This window comes from Oreochromis niloticus, linkage group LG7 (assembly GCF_001858045.2).
Source record: "Oreochromis niloticus isolate F11D_XX linkage group LG7, O_niloticus_UMD_NMBU, whole genome shotgun sequence".
Classification (NCBI taxonomy): domain Eukaryota; kingdom Metazoa; phylum Chordata; class Actinopteri; order Cichliformes; family Cichlidae; genus Oreochromis; species Oreochromis niloticus.
Genome location: NC_031972.2, coordinates 40,788,289 through 40,808,130, shown reverse-complemented (window position 1 = coordinate 40,808,130; position 19,842 = coordinate 40,788,289). Strand labels below are relative to the sequence as shown.

Here is a 19,842-nt window from a genome sequence, read left to right as displayed (position 1 = left end):
GAAAATTTTGGTGAGATGTAGCTGAATTTTCATGCGGTATTCCACAAGGATCAGTTTTAAGCCCCTTGTTATTTTCATTATATATTCTGCCATTAGGCCTAATCATTAGTCATTTTAAAATGATTTCCTATCATCTGTATGCAGATGATATCCAACTGTACATTTCTTTTAAAATTTGTGAATTGGAAAAACTATCTGTTCTAATGGACTGTCTTAAGGCAATTGATGGTTGGATGCCAAACAATTGTCTGCAGCAACAAGACTGAGTGTTTAATTCTTGCTCGAGAGAGTATTAAGCCCCAAATTAGACAACATCTAGGTCCCTTCTCATCATGGTAAAAGCTACTGTTTGGAATCTTGGGTTCATTTTTGATCAGTTTGTGTCTTTTGATGCTCATACCAAGTCTGTGGCTCGCTCCTGCTTTTTTTCATTTAAAAAGATCGCTAAACTCAGGACTGTTGTCTGCAAAGGTGAATTGGAGTTGTTTATCCCTTCATATCCTCTAGATTAGATTCTAGAAATACTCTTTACTTCTGTCTGTCAAAGGCTCCTTTAAATCACCTTTAACCACCTATGCACCTGTGGCTTCTTTTAAAAAAAAACACACCTGAAAACTCATCTATTTATACAGGCATTTGGGTAATGTTCTTGTGTAATATGATGTTTTTGTCTATATATTATTTCCCTGTAAATCACTTTGCAATAGATTTCTGGCTTAAAAAAAGTGCTACATGAATACATTTTACATACTTACCATGCTGAACAAGACAGTTCCATAATATTTCACATAGAATAGCCCTACGTTTTTTCTTTGGTTGCAATATCAGAGTAGTTTGCTGCTCAAAAACACAGGGAGGCTTTTTTCAGGTTAACTGTGGTCACCAGTGACCGGCTCTACACACACAGGTTGTGCTGACCCTGACAGCAAAAGCATACTCTACTCTACACGTCTAAATGATCAGGCATGTTAATTTTGATTTGTTTCCTAGTGTCCAAGACAAACCGCATAACTCTGAACATGAAGTGTTGAAAATATTTTATTTGTTGATAATGCAACAGCTACAGCAGAAGGTACAAGTTACAGCTCAGATTACAGCTAGAGGTCGACTGATTCACCAGATCAAACTAGTGTTCAGTGTCAGATTGAACTACAGTGTTGGAGATTATAGTTTTCTCTGTAAGCAGGAGAGCCTTTAAATGAAACAGTGCTTCACACAACTTGAACAGGGCTGGTTAAAAGAATGCTCAAAATAGACTCAGCGATATGAAAAGAATGGACACTTAGCTTTCATACACTATTAATCAGAAAAGTAAATAAGATTAATAAGTGCTAAAAATACTGCTTGCAGTTCATTCTACATGTTTAACAACACTACAGATGACATGGTTACATTTGCCTCTATAGATTTAAATATAATCTATCGTTGCACAGTTCTCACTTTCTCTGGAACTCTCAGTTACATCACCATTTTATTTTTCTTTGCAACATGTTGATCACTGCGGCATCATGCGACTTTTACATACATGTAAATGCATTGTAAGCTTTTAATAGTATTAAATGACAGACACAAAGCAAAACATGCACTGATGACCTGATGTCTTCATCAACGACATCAACATAACAGAAAGAAATGCAACACATGTATTCCAGACAGATACTAGTGAAATCTATCTGCACCAACAATGCATCCTCCACTACTGGTTTGTTGATGAGGGTCTGAGGTTTCACACACAGCTTCTTGACCCCATTCAGGTACTTTTAGTGCACTGCTTGTATTCACAACTGTCTTTGTGCATACCCTAATAGGCTCAAATTAGGTAGCGTAAGCACTACTAAGTCCACAGATAAAGTCCTATCATGACAGATTCAGTGCTCACTACCTGACTAAGCCTTTCTAGTGTGATTTCTCTCACTGTGTTTGCAGTGTAATCTAGCATTGTGCTTGGTTGGACAGTTTTGCTACATTGTTCGTTAAAAATGCTTGCAAGACTAGCTACTATGGCTGGCGTGTTAGCAGTAAGCTCAGCGGCTATAGTATCAACCCACTACTTTAAATTCATGAAAACAAGCAAATTAATTTACCAATTTCTAGTTCGACTAATAAATAAAGCTATAGTTATGGAACACGTTTTAATAGAGTTGGCTAAATGTAAATATATATTTGTTTCAGTCATCAGTCGACCTCTGTGGATACGTTTAAATGTAGTTGGTTGGTGGCTTTTTTAGGGGGTGTTACAGCAGAGTGACTATTGATTAATACAACTTTAAAAGCTAAATCAGCACGTGAAAGGCAGCTCAGCTAAAGGTCTTCAGAGGTCTATTTAATTCCAGTTAACACAGGCCTGACCTTATAACCCAGTTTACCAGCTTTCCTAAATCATGGATGTTATTCCATGTATTTTGGCTGGTTTCAAAGGTTGTGGAGCTCTGAAGACCTCTGGCCTGAGTTACATCTATCACAGACACAGACAACTGCTACATAAGTAAACCCCTGCTGGTATTCAGTCCGATTAATAAGAATAAAGCTGAAAGCTGATTGGTAGGTGTTGCAGTTTATCATCAGCTGCTACTGGTTCCCTTCTCCATCAGTTTGAGTCCAGCTCAACGTCGGTGGAAAGGAAACAGGTTTGCTGGTAAACATACAAACACCATCTACAGTCTGACATTCCAGTGCTGATGCTCATCTTCCATTCTCTGTTAAATTTCCACATTACTGATTCAAACAGTTATTCTCTGGGATGATCATGATGATTCAATATAATAATAAGAGAAATATGTTTATATAAGAATTAGGCAGACCTCTCTCAGAAAGAATTTCACCATGAAGATGGATGACATAACAGCCGAGGCTGCTACATGTAGACTTCATTTTCTACATTGATTAATCTTGTGCACACAGTGAGCAGTGGCTACAGAGGCCTTCAGGCTACGACATGCTCAGCGATGTTTGCTGAAGGTGTTTAGAAATGAGAAAGACTGGTGTGTGAAAATTCTCTCTTTGTGACCAAATGGAAATTTACAAATAAGCTTTCTTCAACACAACCACAGTTTTTAAAAACAAACCATTTCTCACAGTAAGTAGTGCATTTAACCACAATTTTATTTACCAAAAAAACTCAAGTATGTGTGGATTAAACACTTAGAGCCAAGAAATGTAGACAGCCCTTTCTTTAGGGAAAGTTTTTGTTGCAGTGTTTGCCTAACCTTTTCACCCGTGATGCTGTGAAAGAAGACACTCTTAACAAAATATCCCTTTGCCAGTATTCCAAAGGTTGTGCGTTTCTATTAGGCAGTGTCTAACAGCAATTCAGATTTTTCTTAGGCATAAATTCTGTCCGAAATCGTTTCATGTTCCTGCACTTCAGGAACTGAAGTTTTTACAGAGCAGTTTTCCTCTGTGACATTTTGACTAGTAACGCCGACATTAGAGCTTTACCACTAGCACATCATCTAAAGTAGGGTTGCAACGGCTCATACACCCTTTGAATCAACCGAACCCATAGAGTTCAGCACAGGGTGCTTAGGTAGTACAGAAATGGGTGTTTGGCCTTCATAGAGCGTCTCACAGGTTAAATGGAGCACCTAAGATGACCTTCATCCAATATCAATACTGGACTTCAGTAATGCTATTGTGACTTTTAGTGGGAACATACTACAGAGAGTATTCCAGGAGATTAATGTCTGTAGCTTTGGAATATGTGTTTCATCCACATGTAATTGCTTTTTAGCTCTCTGCATACTTTTGGCCATTTAATGTCTCACTGTGAGGAACAGTTTTGAAAAAAAAAACAAACAACACAAAACAAAACAAACAAAAACTGCAATGGCTATAAATGTTTTTTTGATTTTTGGAAAGTTCAGATGACTATCTTGAGATTTTGATGAAGCAATATTAATTTGACAAAAGAGTTCAAAAAGCTTTACTACAGTAAACTGATTTTACAGCTACAACTTGAGCTCACATATCACAGAGATTGCAGATTATTGTACAGTTAGTGTGTAAAACTGCTGTTAAAGCATCATGTTTTTTCTTTCTTTGTGTCTGTACTCAGCCTGAGTTGCATATTCAGCAGAAATGGAAGATAAAAAGGATTTATTTGTGCGCTGCTCAGTTTACCCAGCCATGACCAGCTTGACTGACATGAGACTGAAAAGTATCTTTTAGATTTTTTTTTCTTATTTTCTGAGAATTAAAAAGAGTGAAAAAATGATTGCAAAGCTACGACTGAGCTCGAGCCTCACAGAAAAAATAAGGAACCAAAGAGACAACTCAGATGGACTTGTTTGAGAAGCCGAATGCGTCCCATTGCAATGAACGCTGTGATTGATAGATGAAAAGTTGGAACTGTAGAAACAAAATTGCATCAGAATTATTTTCTGTAAATACTGACCCAATTTCCTTCAACTTTTAATGAATGAGCTAAAACCCCTAATGATCAGATAAATCTGGGAATGATTGTAGGGTGTCTGGCATCCTTGTAACAGGCATGTAACAGTTAATTCCTAACATCTGAAATTGAGAAAGTAGACCATAACAAGTGAAAATGGTTGTTAAGAGCAGAAACACTTGTGACACATCAAAATCAAAGCCCACATGTTTGAACAGTTTAAGTAGGTTAACAGTTGGAGCTTTGACTGAAAACGATTAGGAACAGTGTCCATGACTGGTCAAAACAGATAGAAGATGGAAGCGAGACTGGACAAAGATTTGTCACGAAACAAACACCAATAATGATAAAACAAGTCAGCATTACTTGTGATTAACAAATGTTTCAGCATCAAAGGTGAAGCTGAACACATATAAATCATAACAAGTCAAGATTAAAAAAACAAGTCAGTGAGAGAGTCAAATCTGAGTTGATAAGATGATGTTAAATAATGAGACATACAACAAAGAAAGAATGAAATCAAATCAAAACAAGTCTGAGTTCAGAGAAAATAAGACTGGCATAGTGGGTCAGGACCTCACTATCGCAGGACTCAAGAACTACAGGACAATTTAGGCTGTACAGACATGGACAAGTTCATTGTTTGAGTTTTGCTTTATGGAACACTGTAAAAGTGTGCAAGTCTCAGCTTCAAGCCTGAGTTTAATATTAAATAAATTGGGTACCAAACACCCAACAACCATTCCAAACAAACACCAACAGTCATCTAGCAGAAATCCAAAATCTGAGGGTGATGTTTTACTTTCTGCATCTAGAGTTTTAGCATCACTTCCCACCTGTGAGGAAATCACCTTAAATCCTCAGACCTGGAAAGTAAAATTTCATTTCTGACTACGCTGATGACATTTGTTGAGTAACAATGTAACTTAGCCAGTTGAGTTTTCAAGTGAAAGGTGTGATGAGCATCACATGATGGAGGTGGTAGCAGTGCTTTAGGCGGCGGCCATAATCAGATGGCTCCAATGCCTGGGGACAGACTGGTGGAGATCTATATTGCACAGGGGTTGGTGAGATCCTCAAACACTGGCAGTTCTTCAATCCCTCGAGCAAACAGCTTGATCAACTGGCAGTGCACTCTGAGAAAACAGCAGAAGTTGTTTTCAAAGAGAAACTTGAAACCAAGTTTTGATATTTGTAAGGAAGAAGATCCCACAGGGTTGTCATACCTGACGTCAATGGCTGTGTGGGTCAGGATCTCGCCATCGCAGTTCCAGCTGCTGTAGGCGGGTGCACAGCCACAAGCTGGGTGGTCTTTGCAGATCTGGCTGAAGATCTGCCGCTTGCTATTCTCATGCAAGTCCAACTCCAGGTCCGAGTCGCTTTGGCAGTGACGTGGCATGAAACGGAAACGCCTTACTCGATGGACCTCAACGAAGGTAAGGTCAAACTGATTGAGCGAACAGAGAAGAAAATATTTAGTTGTTGACCAAAACGTCTAAAGAATATCAATAAAAACATGTTTTGTTTTGGGTTTCTTTTTATTTCGACTAGAAATATACCTGGTCATCTTTGCTGGTGTGTCGAAGGAGGTGTCTAAGGAAGTTGAAACGGGAACATTTTCGGACGAGGATGAGATCTGTGGTGCCGTCAGCCAGGTGGGCAGCAGGCGACAGGCCTTTAGGGCTGCGAGGACAAGCACAGCTCATGCTGGCAGCATTTATAGCGAGGAACTTTCCTCGAATCGTCCTCCACTCGCCACTACTCTCTGGATGAAAAAACCCCAAACAGACAGATTTGACTTTACTTGTTACTGCTGCCAAAACAGTTTTCACTCTGTCTCAAAAGTTTGCATATTATTCATTATAAACATACAAAACAAAACAAAACAAAAAGTTCTATTCACTATATTCAGTCCAGTGTTTCTCACATAATGAATTTACTGCAGGTTACATCACCACAGTTGTCCTCAGGAGTTTACACAGACTTTGGGATTAATGGTTTCTTTGAACTGTTCTTTTTCCAACCTTAAATAACTTTAAAAAACAAGGATTAAATGCACAAGTTTGAATTTATTTTGAATTTTCTTTTATCTACACACAGGCTCAAATATATACATACATACATTGAAAGATATATATACATAAATCTTTCAATAAGTAGTGCTGAAGTCTCTTCAGGGTCTTTTTGCTTGACAAGGCCAAGGCCTATTAACTTCTTATTAGTGATTATGATTGACTACAACTGGTAGTTTCTTTCACAGCTCTCAGAACAATGGGAACTCAGTGAAGATTGAGAGGTTCAGGTTTAAAGTTTAGGGTCAGTGAATTTGCTGTGAACAAGATCCAAAATAAACTTGCAGAACCTTGAAGTCAATTTGGACAATAACTTCTCAAAGTGTTCAGAAATAATATATTGGTATTAGAAATATGGAATTCAATAAAAACTAGAAAAACAAAGTCAGCTGATGCCTACCAGGACTACAGAACAGCCATGGGTGGATGGACACTATAATCATATTTCAGGAAGTGTTACATATTTCATTCACAAATATAAATATTTTCTGAGATTTAAAAAGAAAAAAAAACATGACAAAGTCAGGCGAGGAGATTTAGGAATGGAGTAATGGTCAGTGAGTAAGACCAATAGAAAGTGTTTTTGGACTCACCAGAGTCTGATGCTTCATCCATCTCATACTTCTCACTTCTCTCTGAATTGAGCTGTCCATTGTGCTGACAAATTACACACCTGGAGATTTACAGAGAAACCAGCGTTATTTAAATGATGCCATGAAAAAGGACTTTAACGAGAAGCCATTTTACATTTAACCTTAGCAGGTTATCATATTAATTTATATGACTGTGTTTGGTTGTGACTTAAACCAAACGCTTCAGCTGCAAAACTGAAATGTCAGATAGCTAAAGAGTTAATTAACCAGAATAAGATATATAAAATGTTATGGTTGTAACTGAGGTCACAGGTTTATGATCAGCTCTAAAATTCCTATAAATTATTATTAGTATAAATTAGTATTTATATATTTAAAGAAAAAAGAAAAAAAAGTTGATACATGTTCAGATCTCTCACCCAGATCGACACCTGGTGGCGTCTCGTGGCGTTCCTATGATACCTCTGGCTGGCAGGTAGGATACTGTTCCTTCGTAGTAATGATGAGTCAGGAACATCTTCAGACCTGCAGAACATTATCATAAAAAGCAATGCTTATGAATAATGCACCATGCAAGCAAATGAAAATGACTAGAAGGACTGTGGTAGGCTGATGAGGCTGAGTGTTGACATAAAAACAACCTCTCTTTGCTAATATTTAGCGTACCGGGCCTCTCTGACAAATCAGACATCAATAAATCGCAACATTCAACAGGAGAGGAAGTAAATAACTAATTAATAAAAAAAATAAATAAAAATAATGCGCTTGACAATTTCTCTGCTTTATCTGTACAACACTACATTTAAAATTCATAGATAAAATGAAATGATATTATATTATATATTTTCCCACCTGAGAAGTCATATCTTGCAGGCCCCATCCACCTCTTCCTCTCGCTGTCTGATAGCACATCGCCATAAAAACCATATCCAAGCAGCGAGACAGAGTATCGCAGGAACATGTTGTTGTGATGAACTGAGCACACATCCAGCGGCTGAGAGTCTCCTGCACACACATATTAAAAAAAAAAAGTTATGTTTGCTGTTTCTGAAGAAAGACAAGCAGACATGTACACTGAGAACCAATTTAAAAACAAACCAAGCTGTGGTTTGTTTTACGTTTTAGAATAAGTTTGTTATTTGTGGGCATGTAATTTTACCGTCTGAGTCAAAGTCCAAAACCTAAAGATTTTCAGTTAAAATGTATCAAATATTCTATTAAAATGTATCAAATTCTCACTTCTAATTTCAGTGTTTGACATTGAAAGTCTAGTTTAACACTTGCTTTCTCAGCAAAATAGTTATTACCCGAGGAGTGTTTGTCCTTTTTTCTTTTTTTTATAGCTTCCATGTTAACATTAACCTTACACTTCAGACATGTTATGTTGCTGGAATGGATATTATGACCGCTGATGTCATGGAGATGATGTGACTGACCCACAATGATGTGTAGTGCAGAGGTCACGGGGTCATTTGTGCCCACAGTAGCAAAGCAGATGCAGTCTGTTGAACCTGAAACAAACAGAGGAAACAATGAGCTGAAAGAACACAAACACCATCCTAACAGTTAACCAGTGTAGAACATTCCAGTGAAAAGAGGACGGTCATCACAGATTCTGATTATTTTCTTAAACCTTTACAATCTGCTTTTACATTGTAAAAGCACTGCTGCTCCAGTCGTGCACACACAAACACCTGCAACCATTAATTGCCCAGGTGTGCGGTTTCACTTTTGTATCTGCACAGAGGAATAATGTTTCCCAGGTGACTCTGTGTGTATTTATAAGCACAGCAGCAGAAAACACCAAGGACACAAACCAGCACAACTGAGAAATGAGGTCACAGTGACTGCCTGTATTTATACCTGCATACTGATTGGCTCTCACCTGTCATTAAAAGCCACATCACCTCTACCACTGTTCAGGTCAGCAGCTAAAACTGTTTTTCTAAATCAGGAAGAAGTTTGGCTATTTTTCACTGGGGCCGTTTTATATATAGCAATAATGCTATTTATGTCTTAAAGAGGGAAGAGCTGAGAAAACCAGCTGAAGTACTGATGTGAGGCTTTCATACAAATAATAGAAGTAAATATTATTTACAGACAAAGAAAGAAAAATTTCCACACAATTTGGTCTTTCTTTTCACAGTTTGTCTTTGTAGGTGTCTATTCTACATTTTGTAGGTATTGTATGTACTTTTTATTTATAGCAGTTGTTTGTGATGAAGTATCAGAGTTTGTGCTGATAAGGAGATGCTCTTCATATAGGTTAAGGACAGTTTAAAAACTAGACAAGGAGAGACCAAAGTGCTTTGTTAGCGGGCATAACAGCAGACTCCAGAGAGTTGGAGGTTTCTGGAACAATACAGCAGGCGTTACAGTCTGTTAGTGCACTAAATAATCCCTTGAGGCTTGGAAAACCTTTACATAAGTCTTTGTCACCAAAGAAACCATGTAATGGTTCCAACCTGCTGTGACATTATGCTACACTGAAGGATGAAGGCAGAGTTACCTACATTTTAACTGTAATCCAACACAAAAAGAAAAGCAGTGATATTTCTCTGAGTTTCAGACCTGCAGGAATGATTCCGATGCGTAGGGAGCAGGGAGACAGTGCCTCCTCTGGACTGTTTGGATCTACGCCGCAGTCGATCTGTGTTCTCCAGATCAGTCCGTGGATGATCTCACTAAACATGCCGTCCCCGCCAACGCACACCACACTAAGCAAGGGTGAAATATTAGCACAGACAATCTCTACGTGACCATTTCTAAAAGGTCAGATGTATAAAAGTTGATTAAAAAAAACAAAGCAGAACAAACAGATATTTTCTGCGCTTTCATTTTTGGAAGCTCAGGGATTTTTACTGTCCTTCATGTACAATCAGATCTATGAGGATCTCCATAACACCACCAACAGTTGATGCAGTACTTTTAGTAAACCTGCTGAATTAAAGCTGAAAGTCTGCACTTTGGTTGAAAATCACCATCATATGTCATTGTCCAAAAAGTTTATGAATCTGAATTATGTTGTGCTCAGTTTCTTTTTTATAGCATTTAAATAATTAATCTTCACTGTACAGGGTGCATCACAAAGAATCTTCTGTTTTCAAAGTGATTGCATTCTAACAAGTACTGTTACAAAGTGTGGGTTTGTGAGTTTCAGGTGGTTGCTGGTAGGCAGAATAACAACAGCAATGACTGCAGTGACTCCAGACATGCTGCAAAACTGTGGGATGAGTTTGACAATTGCTTGGACATAAGCCATGTATCTGGAGGACTACGCTATATGACATTTGTGAATGTTGTTTTGTATGTAAAATATATTCAGCAATGTATTTTAAAAACCTTACTTCAAGCTTCTTTGTCCAGTCTTTTGAAATCTGATGATTGTTTTTGATACACTCTGTAGGTTATGGGTGAACTTCTATTATGGACAAACAAAACTCACCCATCAAATTTCTTCAACTCCGCCTCCATCTTTAAGTGATCTCTGGCGTGATTGGCGTACTCTGTCACTATGACAACAAACACACAGATTCTCAGTGTGTTTTATGTATAATTCTGACACAGGAAGTTGGAGAATGGGTGGTGAGTGATTTGGACGTACCAATAACACTGGTGGAGATTCCAGCCTGTGTGAATAGGGGGGCAACTTTCTGCTCGTAGATCCGTTTTCCCTGACGCTTCCCACCATATGGATTTATGTAAACCAGCAGATGTTTGGGTCTGCTGGCTGTTGACACAAATAACAACAACAACAGCAACTATGTCACAAATAGCTTGTGGAAGCGGCATGAATTACTTAGACAGTGTGGGTTTTTGTAAAATCATACTGTTACTGGCGAGCTGCTCTCTGATGCTGCTGACCCAGTGCTGACACACTGCCTCATCTGAACAAGTGAAGGTGACCTCAGCACACCGCCAGCGGTGCTGCTGACACCTCTCCACGTACAACACTAAAACAGACACAAGTTAAAAAAAAATACTTATTTAATAATCAGCTGTCTTTGATTGCCAAGGTGCTAGAGTGCAGATCATGAAGTGTTTGGATTACCTGTGAAGGCCTGCCTGCAGTCCTTTCCCTCTCTTTCTCTGATCTTTTTCCAGCTGCCATCGTCTCTTTGTCTGCTGCCATTCTCCTCTTCTTCCTCTCTGACAGAGATGATCTCTGACACTGGGACACTGTGACAGACACCTGAACAACACACACATGCACGCAAAGCAGTTAGTGTTGCCAACCAGCAGCCAGCCCTCAAATTTCAGAGCCTCCCAGCAGCATGTGAAGGCACCATCAGAGGTATTGTTGCTTCTGGCTATTATTTTCCAGAATGAGGTCATGATGATGTGAAGCAAGTCCACATATTCAGAGTGATGCAGCAAGTTTAGCAATACTCGAGTGTGACATGACCCACATATTGGCATTGTCATCTTTCGGATTCACATCTGACTCACTTATCTGTATCTGCAGCTCACACCACAATCGCTCTTCTGCAATTCTGTCTCCACATGAAGGAACTGACGGCACATTTTCATCTTAAAATGGTTGTAACCTTAATTCTGACTTCATGAATAACAAATAAGACTGGGTGAGACCTAGGCTCCATTTTAAACAACAACACTACTGCATCACTAGGCTGTGATCATTTCCACAAACATTCAATTCATTTTCAATAATAATCGTTATGAACTTCAAAACAAAGCTTTGTTAAAATCCCGGTTTATTATTTTTATGGTATTTTATTTACAAAAAACACCCCCAATAACAACTTTTTACAATTTCTATTAGAACAGCATCACAGCCAGAAGTAGCATATTTTTTAAATAAATTCATAAACTTTTAATATCTGAGGTATCATCAAGATCTGTGACTTTGCCAATAACAAAAAAAGAAAAAGAAAAAACTAGACCTAATTTAACCTTCACCTCCTTGTGCAATTGAGGACTGTTTCCATTGTTACTGACATTTTTATATTCACTCCTTGGAAGTCCTATCATGACAGTTTTCTATGTTTGATGAAGTTATATGGAGCCACATCTTGGTGTTGAGTGAAGACTGTGTTGGTGAATAACAATTCTGAAACCAGAGCTGGAGCTGTTAATTGGAGAGAATTTATCAGAAGAACCACACTCCATGCACTTCTCCTCTGGTCAAAGAGTGATTTCAATATCAAGGGATGTTTGGTGTTTGGAAGAACTGTCACACTGCTGCCACTGTGATCACTAAATGTTTTCCCTCAAAAGCCTCGGGACTTTAAAACTGAACTCCGCATCGACAGGGGAGCAGCCATGGTACATGGTGGTTCTCCTCCTGGTCTCATTTCTCACCTGATCCACGATCTGCTGACTTGGAGAGTGTGTGTATTATTCCACTGAAAACTAACTTTTGGAGGGTGGGCTGCAGTCACCCTCCAAAACTTTGCTCATCAGTGATGGTCCATGATGTGAAAAACACAGTCAGTTTGACACAGAAGTTGATGTTAGCTTGGTAATCAATGAGAAATGCGTACACACACTCCAGGAATTCAGAACAGGACTTCCATGGAGCACTGGAGGCAGTCCAGAAAGGGACAAGGACATGATGTTAAATGAGACAGTGGCTAAATTTAGGTCAGTTAAGGTTTTCCTTGTTATGAGCAGAATCACAATACTTTTTGTTTTCACCATGTACTTTTGATCTATACTATATTGCCAAAAGTATTCGATCGTCTGCCTTCACACACATAAGGACTTGAGTGACTTCGCACTCTTAATCCATAAGGTTTAATATATTGTTGAGCCACCCTTTGCAGCTATCACAGCTTCAACTCTTCTTGTAAAAGCTTTCTACAAATTTTAGGAGTGGGTTTATGTGAACAGAAACACCTTTGTGAGGTCAGACACTGATATTGGACTAGAAGGCCTGGCTCACAGTCTTGGCTCTAATTCATCCCAAAGGTGTTTTATCACTGAGGTCAGAACTCTGTGCAGGCCAGTCAAATTGTTCTACTACTTGCTCATCAATGTCTTTACAGACCTTGCTTTGTGCACTGGTTTTCAGTTGGGAGCATGAAATTGTCCAAAATGTCTTGCTGAAGTATTAACAGTTCCTTTCACTGGGCTGAGCCAAACTCCTGAAAAACAACCCCACCGCATAATATCCCTTCAACCAAACTTTACACTTGGTAAATGGACTGGTTCTTATATAGCGCTTTGCTACTCTTTATACAACTAATTCATTCACCCAATCACACAAGCACTTTTTCCAAGCTATTAATGCTATCTAACATTCATACTCCGATGGATACATCGGAGAGCAACATGGGGTTAGTATCTTGTAGACTAGGCAGCCAGGAATCGAACCACCAACCTTCCGATCAGTGGATGAACTGCTCTATCGCCTGAGCTACAGCCACCTCAAACTTTACACTTGGTGCAATGCAGTCAGACAAGTACTGTTCTCCTGGCAACCCCCAAACCCGGGCTTGTCCATCAAATTGCCAGATGAAGAAGTGTGAATCCTCACTCTAGAGAACATGTCTCCACCGCTCTAGAGTCCAGTGCCAGCATGCTTTAAACCACTGTATCTGACACGTTGCCTTGTGGTTGGCGATGCAAAGCTTGGATGGAGCTGCTCAGTCAAGGAAACCCATTCCATGCAGGTTTCGGTGCACTGTTCTTGAGCTTATCTGAAGGTCACATGAAGTTTTGAGGTCTGTCGTGACAGACACTGCAAAAAGTTGGTGATCTCTGTACACTATGCACCTCAGCATCAGCTGACCCCGCTCTGTGAGTTTGCGTTGCCAGTACTTTGTAGCTGAGGTGCTGTCATTCCCAATCACTTCCAATTTGTTATAACACCACTAAAAATTGATTGTTTAATATTTAATGGAGAGGAAATTTCATGACTGGACTTTTTGCATAGTTGGCATCCTATCACAGTACTACGCTGGAATTCACTGAGCTCCTGAGAGCAACCCATTCTTTCACAGATGTTTGTAGAAGCAGTCTGCATGCCTAGGAGCTTGATTTTATACACCTGTGGCCATGGAAGTGATTGGAACACTTGAATTCAATGAGTTGGATGGGTGATGAATACTTTTGGAAATATAGTGTATGTTTAAGCATCTTACTCTAAGAAAAAGAGGAATAGACTATTCCTCTACATAACACTTGACCAAAGAGTGTTTTATTGAAGCCGGGAGCATGTTTATCTCTCATATAAAGAAACTTAAGCAAACTACAGTAGGTCAGCTAAATTAGTAGAACTACAAAGCCAAACTACACATCAAACGCTGACACAAGAGCTACAGGGAGGGCAACATGTTTCTGTTGGATCTGTTATTGATGAACAGACTGAACACAGCATCAAACTGACACATTCTACTCCTAAACATGTGGTTTATTCCAAAATATGACTTCTGACGATACAGGTTATTTCATGAAACTGACTATTGACTAATGACTAACTATATTAATGTTAGGTTAGGAGGTTGCTTTGTTTTTATTTTTGAAGACACTTTTTAATCACCATTTTGGAATAAAACCATTTATTTAAATTGGAACCACACAAACAGAGCTCACACTTCAGCCATCAAACCCAGAAACATGTTCTAACAGCAGAACCACTAAACCTCCACACAATGGGGTGGAGGTGGCCCATTGTATTGTGGGAACTAAATCTCCTACCTGGATCAGGTCGACGAGGAAACAAAGGAACACAAAATCCTGCAGGAAAACCATACAGGTAACACTGTAATTAGCAGATAAAGAGCAAGTTAACCCTAAGACAATCAGAAAAAAAATGTAACTTTGGTTTCAGATCAACAAGTGCCTAAATGAATGAGGATCCTAAGTCATCTGTTAACTTTCTACTCTACATGTTTTTAAATCAGCCTTCCTTTCTGGCTACTACAGGTGGGGGTGGAGAAGAAAAAAAAATCAATTAAATAAAGTATTCCAATATTTTCCAAATAAAAATTGAACTTTTTAGTTACAATAACAAACTCAACTGCTACTTCAGTCCACCAGATGGCGCTGTTGACTTTTTAAACTGAAATGTGGGGCAAAGCTGGTATTGAAAGAAATCAGAAAATGCCATCCGTGTCTAAATCAAAAATTGACTTGAATTGACCCCCCCCCCCCCCCCCCCAAAAAACAAACAAACAAACAAACAAAGAAGAGATGGGCATAACACATGGGATTTGCATGTGTTGTATGAAGGTAAAATACTCTAGGAATACTACAAACACGAGGGCTCCTTTTGCAACTTCACATGATGGAAGACTGTTAGCCAAAGACAACAAAGCTAAGATAACATGCACTTAAAAGAAAACACAACAGACACTGGAGACCATTTTAAAAGGTTACCTCCCAATTTTTTCCACAGACACAGTCTGGCTCAGAGAAGTGATACATAAAGCTGAGGAACGTTTGAGTACAGCTGAAAGGATTGTATTACTTGTAACTGTAGCAGCTCATCATCTCAGAGGACAACTGCTGACTGCTGTCTTAGATACAGAATACCTCTAATAGTACGCTAGTCTACAGATTTGCATTAAAAATGAATTGGAATAGACTGCAATACAAACGGTTTAGTCTGTCAGGCGCATGCAACATGTATGACAGGTTTTAATGACACTGTCGATCAGTCTGTATGCTTCACAGTCCGATTTTGCAGCAATAAAATGACAGAAGTGAAAGGAACACACTAAGACTTCTATCTTATTAAAACAGATATGAACATAATTTGCATTTAAAAAGGTGATAAACCCCAATTTATATCAATGCAATAGTCAGCATATTGCAAACACACAACAATCTCACAAATCATAATCATATATTTGGGATGTGAAGAACCCACACAAGCACTGGGAAAGAATGCAAACTCAGTGTGGAGTTTACAACTTCCCCCCGCAGTTCAAAGACATGCGTGTTAATTTAAATGGCGATTCTAAAATGGCTATAGGTGTGAATGGCTCTCTGTTTATCTCTTAGCCCTGCAACAGACTTGCAAACTGTCCAGGGTGGACCCCCACCTATGGGTATAAGCTGAAGTTGGATGGATGAATGGATGGCTAGAAGGCATTGTATTATGGGCTCTCTGGTGAGTCAGATCTATACATAGAGTTCCTTCAGTCTAATTTACTCAGAGGTCACACGTCGTCAGGTATAAGGATGCGTTTACACCAGATTTCATGCCCACTCATAGTTACTCATAGTTTTCCTTTTCTTTTAAAATGCTGCCGTTCTGCTGGTATATCTCCACGTCTATCATTAGTCATATGCTGCAAACTGCCTCTTTTATGGCCACGTGCTTTTAGCTAGACTGGAAAAACCCTGGGCTGACTTACTGAGTTGATACGAACCTACATGTGACTGCTTAGCAGGATTGCTGATTCTAAGATGAGTGAAGCCAGATAAGGAAAAATATATCCTGGAAAGATATCATATTTAATCTGAATGTGCACCTTTAGCGTTTCGACACCCCCAGCAGCAGACAGACAGAAACCAGGTCACACATAAAAAATTCACAACTGAAATACAAAACACATGCTGCTGTGTGTTTCAGCTTTACACACACAGCTGTTGTCACCATGACACTGGAAACAACTGAACCCTGACCAACTCGGATGAAACAGAAGAGAAGTAAAAACCTGCCGACAACAAACACTGTCACAATTATGTCACGCATCTTCTGCAGTAACAGTTGGGATCATTTTCACAGGCAGTGTGCGGTGAGTCACTGATGATCCACCAGAGATGTCCGACTCTTTCGTTAAAATTTTAAAGAGTTCATTGTTTTAACGCTTGACTTTACTCCTCTACAAAACCGTAAGCATAGACTGTCTATAAAACATGAAAAACGCTTGACTTAATGTTCTGTTAACCATGATATAAAAATAGTCAATGAGCTCACACATTTATCATAGAGTGAAGGAGCTGAGAGACGTTCACCCACAGACTTCTGTACAACAACCAAAAGAGTCGCCCCCTGCTGGCTGTTAGAAAGTATTACGCTCACTTTTGAGATGTTGAAGCTACAGACATCTACACTCTGGAGATGAGTTAAAAGATCAAAAAAGTGTATAAACAAACAATAATTATGAACATTACAGTAGTTTATTGCCCCCAAGTGGCAGTAAATAGCAACAACATGTAGACTACCACACTGAAACCTTAACACACAGTACACAGGGAGGTTAACAACAAATCCAAACCACAAATTTTGCTTATTTTGATATTATAACTCCCAAAACAAAATAAAAGTCGGGATTATATTAAGAAATGTTGAGGTGAATGACTGTGCTAGTCTCTACTAACTGGATTCTAACATAGACCAAAACACTTCTGTTCACTATGATCATCTCAAATAATTCATCATTTATGTATTCATGTATTAGACAATGTGACTGTCCACAAATAGTACATATTATCAATTTTTGTTATGTTCAATGATACAGGTCTACACTACAAAAGGTTTGTGTTAGCAGACAAATACCACATTCTGATGACTGTAAAACAGTCCTGACTCCATGGTATTTATAACATAAAGCAATGATTACATCCCTGACCCGGGCAGTGATGCATATCAGACGATTAGCAAGATCCACCCAGCTTTACAGTTATGCTGATCTGAATATGTCACTGATAATGTTAAATTAGAATTAAAGTATTAAGAAATATAAAAGTGAAAATCATTGTTTATGAAACATTATTTTGTTTTTTTTATTTGTTGTGCTCACACTGAAGGGTACATCTCCATTTGAAACGACAACACAATGATTGGGTGATCGATTCATAATATGTTACAGTCACAAATCAACAACAGAGAAGTAATTAAGTACATGAGGTTAGTCAGTAACCTTTAACACAAACAAATCTCAGTGTGACCATGTTATTCAACACACACTGGTTCATATGTAAACCAGTTAATTTGGGACTCAGACTGATGACGTGGGGGAAATGTGAGGAGGGGGCTCGCTTTCACATCTGGAGATTTTGTACTTACTTTGAGTACTCTTTTCGATACTGCTGTGGCATTTAAGTGCAGTATCTTTAAAATATTGCAGTGGAAACTGTAAACAAGCCTCTGTATTTGATGAACTACTAATGTGACAATCCCATAGCTTTCAGACGAAAACTTATAAAAATGTTACAGATTTTACAGCAAAACATCTAATAGCCAGTTCCATAAAAACATAGCATGATATGTTTTTAGGGAAGTGGCCGTGTCCAAAACGGAGCTAAAATAAAATGCATGGTGCAGTTGCCTTCGTCAGCTGGACACAATGACTCACACACAAAAGCACGTCTAATTACGCTACTGAATAAATAAATCACTCAACCCTCTGCTACTCGAAAAACTATGATTTTTCATTCTGTTGTTTGTTTGTGGTTAAAATATTCTAAAATTATGTATGAGGTTTGGTTTGTTTGTTCGTCCCTGCAGCTTGCAGCCTCAGTGACCTCCACTGTCAGACTGGATGATGAGTGTTATGTAACCGGATGTATCATATCTCATATGGTCCTACAGTCCGGGATACATTGTGTTCAGAGCTGAAAGTTAACTGCATGATATCAACAGGTCCAAACACCGCTGTGTCCCCTTTCACGTTCTCTCTGGGTTCTTTGTTTATCACACAGGATGTCGCGGTGCGTTTAAAGGCCAACAGAGAGATATATTAAGACACATAGACAAAGGCATGCAGACACATTAATCACGGATCTTACTGGGTCTGAACGGGTGGTACACCGGACTAGCGGCCCGTCTCTTCCAGGTGAACAGTGACCGGCTCAGGCTTACATCGTACGCGGCATTTCTGACGCGGAGCTCCGACTGCAGCAGCAGCCTACCCGGCCTCTCCATTGGCTTCTAGCCGTCCTGCTCCGTCCTTTAGCCGGATGAGGAGGCAGCAGCACTCCGAGTACGGTTACCTTTCCCCGGGCATGTTGTCTGTGAGTTTCTCTTAGAGGCCCCGAACCTCGAAAATAAGTACTTTTTTAAACAACGGGGATTTCTGTTAATGTATACCCGTGTAACGGACTCTAGCTCGGTACAGTTTTCTGTCGGATAGCAGTCTCTCACCGGATATAGGAGGGGCTATGTGGTGCATTCAGGTGCTTTCAGAACACTCGAACTACTTGTTTCGTAATTCAAATATTTTGGCATTGAACCGCACTGAAATGTCCAAGTTGAATACACAGTTTAGATGCTATAAGTTAAACTTTCCTGGTAACCTTGTCTCTGTTTTTGATCGTTTTTCAGGACGAAGTGCGAAACAATGAATGAAGCTGATAAAAAAACAACATAAAAATAAACTAAACATGAAAACATTAACAGATAAGATAAATTGACTATTTCAATTGTTACTCTCAGTAAAAGCACATTACAACACACCTCGTCAGTTTTATAAATATGAACTCTGTCAGGATTACGGTTTTTTTTGTTTTTTGTTTTAATCTCACGGCGTTATGGTCAAACTGGTATGCTAACAAGTTACAAAAAACCAAAGTCATATTTAAGTGTACAGAATATCATTTTATATTTAATTTCTTTACATATTAAACACAAGGAAAAGAAAATAAACTCATATTATGAAAACAAATGATTATTATCTGTTTTAACACCCATGACTGTTATTATAACCATTACTTCATTGTATACTTTTTGAACACCATGTTTGTTTGTTTTGATCCATGATTTAAATTGCTGCATACTTGGGCATGGCTCAAAGTTACGGAAGAGGATTAGGGCCACTAGGGGGAATAAAGTGGGGACGTCTTCCCCCCCCCCCAGAATTTTGGAAAAGAC

General features: G+C 38.9%; 1 protein-coding gene across 2 annotated transcripts; it reads right to left on the bottom strand.

The window, feature by feature from the left end:
* Positions 1-1,020: 1,020 nt before the first annotated feature.
* Positions 1,021-19,130, bottom strand: LOC100699400 (ceramide kinase). Of its 2 annotated transcripts, XM_025909009.1 has the most exons (14): positions 18,762-19,130; positions 14,718-14,756; positions 11,107-11,247; positions 10,886-11,008; positions 10,660-10,785; positions 10,501-10,567; positions 9,627-9,772; positions 8,492-8,566; positions 7,908-8,060; positions 7,475-7,580; positions 7,056-7,135; positions 5,950-6,155; positions 5,617-5,837; positions 1,021-5,526 (listed from the first exon to the last, which is right to left on the bottom strand). In XM_025909009.1, exons 1-14 carry the CDS (start codon positions 18,895-18,897, stop codon positions 5,439-5,441), a joined length of 1,707 nt encoding a protein of 568 aa, XP_025764794.1. In that variant the 5' UTR covers positions 18,898-19,130; the 3' UTR covers positions 1,021-5,438. The 2 variants fall into 2 exon arrangements, with proteins under 2 accessions (XP_025764794.1, XP_003449262.1); XM_003449214.5 differs by lacking the exon at positions 14,718-14,756.
* Between the last annotated feature and the right edge of the window lie 712 nt (positions 19,131-19,842).

What these genes read in the sequence shown, in the direction of transcription:
- LOC100699400 (XM_025909009.1), bottom strand. Translation starts at nt 18,897, where the DNA reads ATGGAGAGGCCGGGTAGGCTGCTGCTGCAGTCGGAGCTCCGCGTCAGA. An exon ending in TCCTCGTCGACCTGATCCAG is followed by an intron (nt 11,248 to 14,717) that starts GTAGGAGATTTA and finishes TGTGTTGTTCAG; the next exon opens with GTGTCTGTCACAGTGTCCCA. An exon ending in GGATGAAGCATCAGACTCTG is followed by an intron (nt 6,156 to 7,055) that starts GTGAGTCCAAAA and finishes TTTTTCATCCAG; the next exon opens with AGAGTAGTGGCGAGTGGAGG.